Raw genomic sequence first — 12,378 nt, 5'->3', positions numbered from 1 at the left:
CACGTCTGCGTCGGGCCGACGATGCGTTATCTCGGCCTGACGCTGGACAGTCGTTGGAGCTTCGGACCCCACTTTGGGGAATTGGCCCCCAGGGTGCGCAAGGCGGGTCTGGCTGTTGCCAGCCTGACGCGCATCCAAGGGGGCCCAGGATGGAGGGCTCGCCGCCTGTACGTCACAGCGGTGCTCTCGATCGTCCTGTACGGGGCGCCCATTTGGGCGCCACAGCTAGGGGCCAGCCGCGGCGGCAAGCGCGCACTGCGGCAGGCCCTGCGGCCCGTGTTAATCAGGGCGATTCGGGGGTACCGGACCGTGTCGTACATGGCGGCGACCATCCTGGCCGGCGTTCCCCCTGTGGAGCTCCTGGCAGAGGAGCGCCACCTCCTGTATTGGAGGGTGAAGGAGCTCCGCAGGGAGGGAAGAGTGTCGGCCAGGGCCCTGAGGGGTCTGAGGCTCCAGGCCGAGGCACATGGCTTTCACCATGTGCGGGAGCGAGGAGGCGTGTCAGCGGCGGTCTCCTTCTGCGAGACAGTAATGTCTCAGAAGGAGATCGCCGAGTAGGGACGAAGACTGTACCGGGGTTGCGGGGAGCAGCTCCCGGGCGGTCAGCGCCCCCACGGGGACGAGGGACGCGACAGCGGGCCCGGGGCAGCGCCGGCAGAGGAGGGCTAACAGACCCGCGAGGGTCGGGAGTCCCCTCGACCGCCCCGGGCCCGCCACCGGTCGCAAGGGGGGAGTAGGGGGGTGGCGAGACGCCTTCCCTGCCTTCCTCCCCAAGCGACCGGACAAGTAGGGACAGGGGGGACAGTGCCCCGGTTGGGGCCGGGCCCGCTCCCCTACAAATCCTCCCCACCCTGACTAGCAGGGAGGGGGTAAGGAGGGGGGGTGGATGTCCTCTCCCTCCTTGACAGGGGATACCAGAAGGCCAACCGGCGGGGGGTAACCCTCGTCGGGGACCGTGCCCTTCATGGAACAGGGCGCGGTACACAGGTGGCGGAGGGGCTCCCGGAAGGGAGCCCTGGGGCCGGGGGGTTGGGGAGGGAATACGGGAGTAGTTCCCCCGACTCCCCTCCTCACGGTCCGACAGGTAGACATCCTGCAGGGGTTTTAGTCGGTAAGAGTCCGACATAATCGCCTCCCCCCCAAGGGGAGGGGGTATCCATGATGGATTTCCCCTGCGTGACCAAAAAAAAAAGCTTTTCTACGGTATACAGAAGCTGCGCAACAATAACGAAACTGTCGTTAACTCCAATAACAAGTTACAGAATCGCAGCACAGTGGTGCAATTCTTTAACTCGTTATTGGAGTTAACGACAGTTTCGTTATCGTTGCGCAGCTTTTCTACGGTATTCAGAAGCTGCGCAACGATAACGAAAGTGTCGTTAACTCCAATAACGAGTTACAGAATCGCACCACAGTGCTGCGATTCTGTAACTCGTTATGCCGTCGTTATGTGCTCATAACGACAATTGTCGGTTCGTTGTATAACGTTACAACACTATAACGTCAAATGCAATTCTGTACGCGAATGGTAACAACTATTGTCGCTATTCATAACGAAAATCGTCGGTATGATGTCGTTATATGCCGCTATCATAACGCATGGTTCGATACCCCTCGGTACGCGTAACGATCACATAACGACAGTAGTGGTCTATTCATTTTAACTGTACTGCTGATCTGGTGTAATAAGTTAGAGTGAGGCAAGTACATTTTCCTCACTCTAACTTATTGCACCAATTCAGCAGCTAAAAAGAACAAACCATAAGTTAAAGGTTAAAAATCTTTAGAAGCGTCTGAAGTGTCGAAGTGATGAGTGTGTTCATTTAAGAAGGTCTTCACGTGTATACATCGTAAACATATATTAAAAGAAAAATTAACATTTAAGGAATTCGGTGAGTAAAAATTGACGTTGTTTATAATAATTGGTTTTCAGAAAGTAATGTATATTTACATCTTAATTCTTATATAATGTTTTGAACGTTGTATTAAGTTAATATGAATTTGCTCTTCTCCTTTCGATTTTTTTATTTATATACTCGTAAGAATTTTTATTTCCATAAAATCGACATATTTGGCATTTAAGCTTATGTATATTAAAAATTGATTTATTTGAAGAGGACATGGCCCTTGAGTATTTGGTGTGGGAATTAGGATTAGTGGTTGAAAGAGTGCGTCGACTAGAACGGCGTGTGGCAAGAAGGCGGCTGAGAGATGCTCAAAATCCTTTTCACATCCCACGAGATGAATTCATCGACTATTTTCGCCTTACTCCTGAACTGGTAATCAACATTGCAACTGCATTAAGGGTTGATTTACAGAATAAACGACTTACTGGCTTAGTGCCAGAAATAAAGGTAACATTGGAACAAAACTATAATAATTTATAATATTTAATTTATAATATTGAAACATAATCTTGAAACATTAAATACAGGTGTTGATAGCCATACAATTTTATGCGCAAGGCAGCTATCAAAGAAGCGTTGGCAATCAATTCCAATGGATTGTTAGCCAATCAACAACAAGCCGTTGCCTCCATGCCGTAACTGAAGCGATTTATCGGCGCTTGCTGCGTAGATGGGTAAATTTCCCGATGAACGAAGAAGATCGACAGCAAGCGCGTGCAAAATTCTCCGCTGCTACTTACCCATTTGAAGATGCTATCGCTGCCATAGACTGTACTTTTATTCATATTATAGCCCCTCATGAAAATGAAGAGGCGTTCATTAATCATCACGGTCGCCATTCTTTGAACGTACAAGCGGTAAGTTTAATCACTTAGGAAGTATTGTAACCAATACATAAATTGGTTTTCCTGCAAAACGTTTGTCTAATTGTAGCATTATTTAATTATACTTTCAGATTGTTGATCCAGATATGAAGCTGCTTAATATCAATCCACGATATCCAGATGCACGTAACGACTCATACATCTGGAGTACATCACCAATTCGTCGAGCAATGGAATTTCATTATAATCGAGGAGAACGGAAAACTTGGCTGATCGGTGAGTGAACCTTTAGTCCTTATGAACCTTCAGTCCTTATGAAAATAAGGACTTCGAAGAACTTTGCAAAAGAAAATAAAAAACTAATAAGATCTTGTATATTTTTATAAATACTGAATATTCTGTGTGACAGCCGTGTGCTCACATCGACGCCTTGTTCGACCGTCACACGTCGGTCGTATAATACTAAATAACGTTTGGTGTAAACAAGATTTTTTCATTGTTTTTGAATAATTAAGATTTCATGTAGTTTTAACCTTTTATTTATTTCCCGAAATATTCAGTATATTGTAAGATACAGACGAAGGAGGACAGCACCAGTCTATTCCGGGGGAAGCCACGAGAGAAAGACCGGTCCTAAGAGATCAGATTCGACGGATGGAGAAAAGGATAAAAGGAGACGCTCGGAGAAAGACGTAGATTTTTGCCTTTGGCTTTTCGCCTTTAGCTTTTTGCCAATTAACGTCGAGACGAATAATAGAAATAGAGTCAAGTCGAAGAAAGAGTCGTAGAGCGTTAAGCTTTGTAAAGAGATATATTTGATATAAGTTGCGGTGTCGGATACTATTGTATTATTGTTCATTTAAAATATACATACTTATATTCTTGTTCATAATAAGAAGAGAATAATAAGAATCACATTAATCGCTCGGAACCTTAACATCCTGAACATCCCTCTTTTACAAACTAAGGAAGAGGATCAAGAAGAAGAGAGACAGAAAGATAATAGAATAGAGAAATAGACGATCTCTCTTTTTTTTAAATCTTACAATATTCGTAACAATATTAATATTTTTCATCAGGCGATGCTGGATACCCTTTGGAACCGTGGCTCATGACACCATTGGTCGATTTTCCTGAAAATACCCGATAATTTCATTATACGCAACAGCTCTGTAAGGCAAGAAACGTTGTTGAACGTTTTTTTGGTGTCTTCAAATCTGTATGGAGATGTCTTTCCTATCAGCGTGTGTTGATGTATAGGCCAGCATTTGCTGCAAAAATAGTTAATGCATGTGCAGTACTGCATAATATAAGAATTCAACACCGTTTGCCTGTTGAAGAATTGGAAGCACCAATAGCTGCTGATAATGGTGAATATGAAAATAGATAATAGGGCTCATTGATAACGAAAATCTACATCAAAGAGGACCGCGCGCTTTAGCTCAAAGAATACAACGCCAAATTATGAGAAAAAGATTTCCTAATTATCGAGATGCACAAGATGAAGAGCGTGCTGAAAATGATTAAATGTTTTTTTTTACTTATCCTCTATTGTTTGACGCTTTAAATGAGAATATTGATTCCGAATGGCTTTCGAAGCCATAAACATTTTGTGACTCAGAATAAATGTTTCATCGTCTGAATTCAATTACAAATATTTATATAAATATGTGTGCGTAAAGGATAACAATTTTAACGAAAAAAAGAACATGTATATTAAAGTTAAAAAAAATATATTATATTAAAATTTTACATTATCTTATACAATGTTTTATATAAAATAGTTTTATATAATATTAAATATATTAAAGCATTATTTTCATATCAAAATTTTATATTATTGAAATAAACATCTTTCTGCAAACAGTATAAAAACTTTATTGTCCTTAAACTAAAACCCTTATTGTCTATAAACTATAAATGTAATAAAGAAAAAATAATAGTAAATTAAAAGAAAAGAATAAAATACTGAGCAAAATACGGACTAGTTATGTGAAAGATTTTTTTTTAATATTTCAATACAATCTTTGATTATTATTAATAATTCGGAATATGTTGTCTCTCTACTTCTTTCTGCTTCTATAAAGGCACGTAAACATTCATTTCGCTCTTTTTCATTATCCGCAATTTGTTGCATTGCCTTTGCAAACATCTGTAAAAATAAACAAAAAAAAAGTACGTTTAAAGCATTGAGTTAATAACACGTTTCTTCCAAAGAAATTATATTCTGAGAATGACAGATAGATCTTACCTCCATACATGAAATTTGGCGTTCAGCTAGGATCGCAAAATCTTATCTGGCATTGTGCAGTTGTGTACCTAACCGTTCACTGTCTTACAAAGAAAGAAAATATTACGTATATAAACTGAGCTTATTACGTATATAAACTGAGTTATAAAGAAATAGGTATATATCAATAGCAATACTTATTCCTTGTAATTTGTGGTCTTTTTCGCTTCTTGCTCGAACTTTGCGTTACAGTTGTGAGTCGTTGTGGATCATCAGTTTGAATAGCGGATGGTGGTTCTATTATTTCACGACGACATTCTGCAGTCTCCACATTTTGAATTTGTGAGTGTGTTTGAATATTATTGAAAGATGACCCTTCTTCAATAACATTTCCCATATCATGTAGCACTTCATAATCTGGAATAAAAAAGTGTAAGGAGTGCTGCATTTATACATTTTCAGAGCAATATTGATTAACACATTCATATAATTTATCGTGACATTTACAATGTATTCAGAAAAAATGTTACCTGTATAATTAACGTCATGTTCTACAATCTCGTTATTTCTTAATGTTAATGACTCTGGAATATCATTTAAAATTCTTTCGTCCCCTACGGTAAGCAAATGCATTGCTTCTCCCTGAAATAAACATTTAAAAAGCAAATACTGTTTAATAAACATGTACTCAATATTATTTTTATGTGCATCACAAACAAAAAAAAAGATTTCAAATTTATTAAGTATGATGAAATAAGAAGTTTCTAAATATATTTTAATAAAAATGTTCTATATTAGATATATTTTATATTAGAAAAATGATTACAGTTATATTTAAAACTTTTTCACTACCTGTTCCTCTGGAAATGAATGAGGACATTGCACACCTTCCACATAATCTAGTCCTATAAGGCCTAAAATCTTTTTTCTCGATCCGTCAGTGTGATAGGAGGACCACCAATGTTCCCTGTCGTAACTTTATTAGCACGGATTTTAGCAACTTTTTGGGAAACTGCCGTTTTATTATCTTGGCATGTCTAAAGAATTTATTACGAAAATACATCCAACGTAGTTACATCCCAGCAAACACAATATTAGATATAACGTATAATATATGTTAGTTGTAATTTCCTACTCAACAATATAACTGTTATATAACATATATGTCATATAACAATTATATTGTTGAGTAGGAAATTACAACTAACATGTACGTTACATCTAACATTGTGTTTGCTGGCATGTTACACATAATATTTTAAATATTATTGACTTACCGATTTCCATGACTTTATATCTTTTGACTTTCCATTTCTTCCCATAGTATTTAAGTGAGCGACTAATTGCTCCCATGATCCTCTTAAATCTGCGTTCCCGTGTAGAGTTTGGAATTTGCGTGTTGCTACATGTGGATGCTGTACAAAATAGTCCACCATATAATCTATTTGTGCTGACATTGCTTTCGCCTGCCTCTTCTTAATCCCTGTTCCATTTTGTCTGAAAAAAAAAAATTATTAGCATACGTGTAATAGATTATACCTGAAATTGATTTATTTTATTAAAATTTTGCATACTTACTGCGATATAGAAATCATTGCACTTAAGTTATTACAATAAGATATATCACTTATATATAAACTTATATATAAACTTATATTTGTCTCACTGTAACTTATAGTATCGATTCAGTAGTACAGCTAAAACGAACAGACTTATTAAAATGCTGCTGTCATGAAATAATATTTTTAAATTAATTTATAATTAATTTATGTAAAATTATATTTATAAAAAAATAAATACACAATTTAATAACGAGATTTGTGGTAATTACAACAAAGTACAAGAGACTTAGATAATCTAGCAATTGGTTTCATCCAAGTTTCTTGTCTTTTATACAATTAACAATAAAATATTTTCATAACTCTCTTGCACTTTTATACTTTGCTGTAGTTATCTCTAACCTTCTTGCTACTTATTTTATTAAAAAAGGAAAAATCAAATAACAGTCAAACAAAACTTCTTTTGTTAATAACTTTTTAATAAATAATAAGTGACAGCTAAGATCTTTCGAGTATTGTTCAAGACAATAACCTTGTCAAATTCAAATTACCTGGCAATGATTTTTTCTACGTCAATCAAAATTGCTGCTCTGGTTATTAGAATCTTCTCGCCTCAAACTCAGATTCAAACAAGGTTAAGAGATCACCTTCACGTACCGGACCTTTCATGTTTTGATAATTTGTCGATTTTGTTTGCCCAGGAACTCTATTTTCACTCGTCTGAATTGTCCTTGTGAGTCTGTGCGGCCCAGGATCTTCATAATAAGTTTCAAATCAACTGATTTATCCATAACCTTTTCCACGTGAAATACCAACCTACGAATTTTCCCCTAAAACTTGACATGTATACGTCATTTTCTCTTTTCTTCCACGCATAACGACAACATTAAATAACGACGTTTCGTTACCACATTCTGTAACGTCAGAGTGTCGCTATTCTGAGTTAGAGAATCGTATAGTCGGTATCAATATCTCGTTACACACAACGAAAGTCGGTATTGTTACCGTAACGTCATGTATCGTTATAATTATAACGAGTTACAGAATCCCGCTACAGATACAAATCACTAAATAGGTCTTTACACTTTCTCTGCTCACTAAGAACTCACTAGAAATTGAGTGTAAAAAGTGTAAGCAAAGAAAACAAACCTTATAATAGCAGGCTTTGTACGAAATTTGCTCACGCAGGTTTGGCTATCTGGGAACATGAAGGAAATGAAATGGGAAGCGATTGGTAAAGCTTAGACCAAAAAGCTAAAAACTTATTACATCTATTGTAGACCCAGCCTAAATCCCTTCATTAAACCAGTGGCACACGGTGCTTGTTTTCATGCTGGATTGCTTGCTGGATGAAAATACTGCGTTCTGATTAGTGCATTTCCGAAGATGGATGGAAATGCACCAATCAGAACGCAGTATTTTCATCCAGCAAGCAATCCAGCACAAAAACAAGTACCATGTGCCGCTGGCTTTATACACTTTCGGCGTTGAAGAAAACGCATCTTTAATGTGGAGCGTAAAGCCCCTTGCACAATGCCAGGCAACAGGCAATAAGAATAAAAATAGACCAATCACAATAGATTATTTTTGTAATAGTTGATTGTGATTGGTCTATTTTTATTCTTATTGCTTGTTGCCTGGCATTGTGCAAGGGGCCTAAACCTTTGACCGCTGCGTACGCCATCAGTAATTTGACAGTCCACGGCATAAGGGTGGGGGGGTGTGGTGTGCGCCATATTGGCTACTTGTGATTTAGAAGGGACGAGTAAGAAATAACCCAACTTTCCTTGTATCTTTCTGCGTGAAAGAAAATGTTGCCCTGGAGAATTGCCCATTGACTTTTACTACATCGATATTATCTTAGCGCGACTGCGGCTTCACGCCGAGATCTTTCATCTCCCGCACAAAAGATATTTCCTTTTACCTGGAAAATGGTGCGTTTACTCGAGAAACAGATAGTCTACCGTAATTCGAAGTTATCTTACACTGTAGTTTACAAATGAATTATACCAATTATTTTCTGCTGCAGAGTTTCTTCGGTTTTGGTCAGTCTGCTGACATAGAGATTACATTAGACGGTGCGGAAACCAGGAAAACTGCAGATATTAAATCTGAAGATGGCAAGAAGGAACGACACTTGTTGTATTATGATGGTGAAACTGTGTCTGGCAAGGTAGGACTCATTTTTTGAAATCGATTCTAGTATCAAGTTGTCGTTCTGATCATAGTTTGTAAAGATTATAATTAAATAAATTTGAAACATTAATATATTTGCATGAAATATTTACATGAAAATTGCATATAATTTTTTTAATGCTCCACAAACTGTAACTTTATTCTATAAATTTCATTTTGATATCTATGGGCAAGTTATTCCAATTCCTTGGTAAGTTAACTGATAGTTAAATCATATGTCTGCCTTTGTCTAAGTTAAAGGAAAAATAAAGATAAATATATGATTTAACAATCAGTCAACTTATGAAGTTGGAACAACCAGCCCTTTATGTTGTAAATTTACTTATCATTTATAGTATGCTACTTCACATTTTGCTCATGAATGAACTTGTAGTAAAAAATAAAAATATTTATACATAGAAAAATAATTGTGTATATGTGTGTGCGTGTGCATGTGCATGTACAATATTATATATAATTCTAATTTCTGATAAAAATTAATTTTAATATATCTCTAAGCTTAGTATTATGTATATATAAATATGATTTATTAAATACTTTATCCCCTAAAGCATTCTAGTAGCTTCAAAGATCCAAATGGATTATATTTTATACTAGTTATTAATTTATATTTTTCTTATGTTATTTATTATTTTGTTTATCTAATATACTTTTTATATTAAATTAATGTTTCCAGATTAATATCAGTTTAAGAAAAGCTGGTAAATTGGAGCATCAGGGTGTTAAAGTAGAATTTATTGGACAAATTGAACTATATTATGACAGAGGTAACCATCATGAATTTACTAGTCTGGTGAAAGAATTGGCAAGGCCGGGAGAATTAACACATAATACAATACACACATTTGAATTTCCGAATGTTGAAAAACCATTTGAGAGTTATACTGGATCTAACGTGCGACTAAGATATTTCTTGAAAGTGACAATTGTACGAAGACTTAGTGATATTGTTAAAGAACTTGAATTAGTTGTTCATACGCTTAGTTCCTATCCAGATATGAATAATCCCATTAAGATGGAAGTTGGAATTGAAGACTGCCTGCATATTGAATTTGAATATAATAAAAGCAAGTAAGTTACATATATTTTTATCTTATTTTTAAGCTCCTGGATAAGTTTATTTTATGATAACTTATTTTTTTTTTTTTTCAGATATCATTTGAAAGATGTAATTGTTGGCAAAATATATTTTCTTTTGGTTAGAATTAAAATAAAACATATGGAAATAGCAATTATCAAACGTGAAACTACTGGTTCTGGTATGCTATAAATAACCTATATATTTGTATTCAGTATAATAAATAATATTCAAATTATAATTTTTGCAGTTTTAAACGCATGTGAAATTGCATGTGTAATATTGGAATGCAATTTTTGGTTCTATAAGTGTATTTTTTGCTCAGTATTCATGTGATACTAAAGTAATAATCAGAATACATATTTGCAGGTCCTCATACATTCACTGAGAATGAAACTATAGCAAAGTATGAGATCATGGATGGTGCACCTGTTCGAGGAGAATCCATTCCTATAAGAGTATTCCTTGCTGGGTATGATTTGGCACCTACAATGCGCGACATTAATAAAAAGTTTAGTGTTAGATATTATTTGAATCTGGTTCTCATGGACGAAGAAGATCGTCGATATTTTAAACAGCAAGTAGGTCGTTTATAATTTTTTTCTTGAAACAATTTTAGAATCATTACTAAAACATTAATCGTTAATTATTATTATTATTATTAATCGGTAATCTTTTATCTTTATTTCATCGTTATGTTATTTTATTATATGTTTTATCATTAAGGAAATAACATTATGGAGAAAAGGTGAGAAGAGTAGAAAATCGCAAACAGCTTCGCCGCATATGCCATCACATTTAGTATCAGCTGAAACAGGGTTTCCGCAAGGTATTGCTCAGAATGGTCCACCGTCAGTATCACCTATTGCTCCTGATCAACTGCCAACAAGTAATATTACGAATGTGGAGGATACTACAGCTCCGATCGAGGGCATGACACGAGAGGAAGGAGATGGTGAAGGTGAGAAAGAAGATGGTCCAGAAAGTGATTAAGTTTCAGGATATAATTTCATTACTGCTCGGTTACAATTCAGATTAGGTAAACAAGGTCAGATATGGCCGAAATACAAAGAATATAATGTGAAAGAATTAATTTAGTACAGAAAAGGAAGGAGAAATATTTCCTTTATTGCGCCGGGAAATTTGTTTTTAACAAGAAAAACAGCGAGACGTTTAAAAACTTTCTAGTAAAATTGTAAATATTTGGAACACACACGCACACACATACACACACCCACACACACACGCACGCGCACGCGCGCGCGCATACAACATATATACACAATTGAAAGAGCCAACGCGATTTGTAACTCTAATTGATTATTGAACAAATTATAATAGGAGAAGAAAAAGATTGAACCATGAAAAAATATGGTTCCAAAATTGTTCAGCAAGTTATATGTTGTTAAGTACGAGTATAATGTCAACCAGTATAAATATTCCTGAATGGAGAATTTACTAATCAAATACTAACCAATAGTATATTTTGCAAAACATCTGGTGTTACCGTATTCTAAATGTTTTATACAGGCAATGCTCATTTTATAATTCTGATACAGAAGTCCCTCATACAGTAGTGTCATGTGCTACACAAAGATTTTATAAATATTAAACAGATATATATACTTATAAAGGCTGCCCCATATTAATCCATTCAATCAGTCTATAAATAACGATTAAGAGCATGAGAAAGCTACGCTTATGTAAAAATAGGGGAAGCATTTTTTAAATAATTTATAATGTAAACACAAAAAACACCTTGAGCAAAAAAAATTACACTTTTATTTAGAATTAATTTGTATGTGTATATATATATATATATATTATACAGGGAGGTCTACATAGCTCTTAACAGTTGAATATTTCGGAAACTATTTGTCAAATCAAAAAGTTGTTCACGAGAAAGTTTTATGTATTCGAGGGGCCTTTCTAACTGCATAAATATTAAGTTACTCCCTGCCCTCCTTAAAGGGGGGCAGGAGGTAACTTCGCAATTTCAAATGGGATCCCCTATAAAATGTTAGATGGTTGGGCTCTACGGTAAAAAACAAGTTAATTTTGTCTAAAATGTTTTTTTATTTGTCTAATATTTTTCGAGATATTTGAGGAAAACTTGATAACTTTTTCAATATTTAACTTACGATATCTCGCTAATTATTTGTCGGAAAAAAAAGTGGTACTAGACTTTCTTGCTTCATTTAGTCTCAAGAATATATTTTTACAATAGCGCCCCGATTTTTGTTAATTTGATGATTTTGAAATTTCTAAAATTCAGTAAAATAACAAAAGTCGGGGCGCTATTGTAACAATATATTCTTGAGACTAAATAAAGCAAGAAAGTCTAGTACCATTTTTTCTTCCGACAAATAATTAGCGAGATATCGTAAGTTAAATATTGAAAAAATTATCAAGTTTTCCTCAAATATCTAAAAATATATTAGACAAATAAAAAAATATTTTAGACAAAATTAACTTGTTTTTTACCGTAGAGCCCAACCATCTAACATTTTATAGGGGGTCCTGTTTGAAATTGTGAAGTTACCTCCTGCCCCCCTTTAAGGAGGGCAGGGAGTAACTTAATATT

General features: G+C 35.9%; 2 protein-coding genes across 6 annotated transcripts; both read left to right on the top strand.

The window, feature by feature from the left end:
- Nucleotides 1-1,437: 1,437 nt before the first annotated feature.
- Nucleotides 1,438-4,039, top strand: LOC112589926 (putative nuclease HARBI1). 5 transcript variants are annotated; one of them, XM_025305001.1, is made up of 6 exons: nt 1,438-1,472; nt 1,788-1,892; nt 2,116-2,354; nt 2,435-2,764; nt 2,863-3,007; nt 3,292-3,644. In XM_025305001.1, exons 3-6 carry the CDS (start codon nt 2,121-2,123, stop codon nt 3,366-3,368), a joined length of 786 nt encoding a protein of 261 aa, XP_025160786.1. In that variant the 5' UTR covers nt 1,438-1,472; nt 1,788-1,892; nt 2,116-2,120; the 3' UTR covers nt 3,369-3,644. The 5 variants fall into 5 exon arrangements, with proteins under 5 accessions (XP_025160786.1, XP_025160789.1, XP_025160785.1 ...); XM_025305004.1 differs by lacking the exon at nt 1,438-1,472 and adding an exon at nt 1,552-1,649 and having other exon boundaries at nt 2,116-2,279; XM_025305000.1 differs by lacking the exon at nt 1,438-1,472 and adding an exon at nt 1,552-1,649.
- Nucleotides 4,040-8,200: 4,161 nt separating this feature from the next.
- Vps26 (vacuolar protein sorting 26) lies at nt 8,201-11,866 on the top strand. Its single transcript, XM_011154535.3, has 6 exons — nt 8,201-8,454; nt 8,550-8,693; nt 9,393-9,787; nt 9,869-9,975; nt 10,164-10,375; nt 10,521-11,866. The coding sequence occupies exons 1-6, from the start codon at nt 8,452-8,454 to the stop codon at nt 10,785-10,787; spliced, it is 1,128 nt and encodes a 375-aa protein (XP_011152837.1). The 5' UTR covers nt 8,201-8,451; the 3' UTR covers nt 10,788-11,866.
- The last annotated feature ends 512 nt before the right edge of the window (nt 11,867-12,378 follow it).

This window comes from Harpegnathos saltator, unplaced genomic scaffold (genome assembly GCF_003227715.2).
Source record: "Harpegnathos saltator strain DR-91 unplaced genomic scaffold, Hsal_v8.6 scaffold66, whole genome shotgun sequence".
In the NCBI taxonomy this organism is placed as follows: domain Eukaryota; kingdom Metazoa; phylum Arthropoda; class Insecta; order Hymenoptera; family Formicidae; genus Harpegnathos; species Harpegnathos saltator.
The sequence above is the reverse complement of the archived record's forward strand: the minus strand, read 5'-3'. Positions and strand labels throughout refer to the sequence as shown.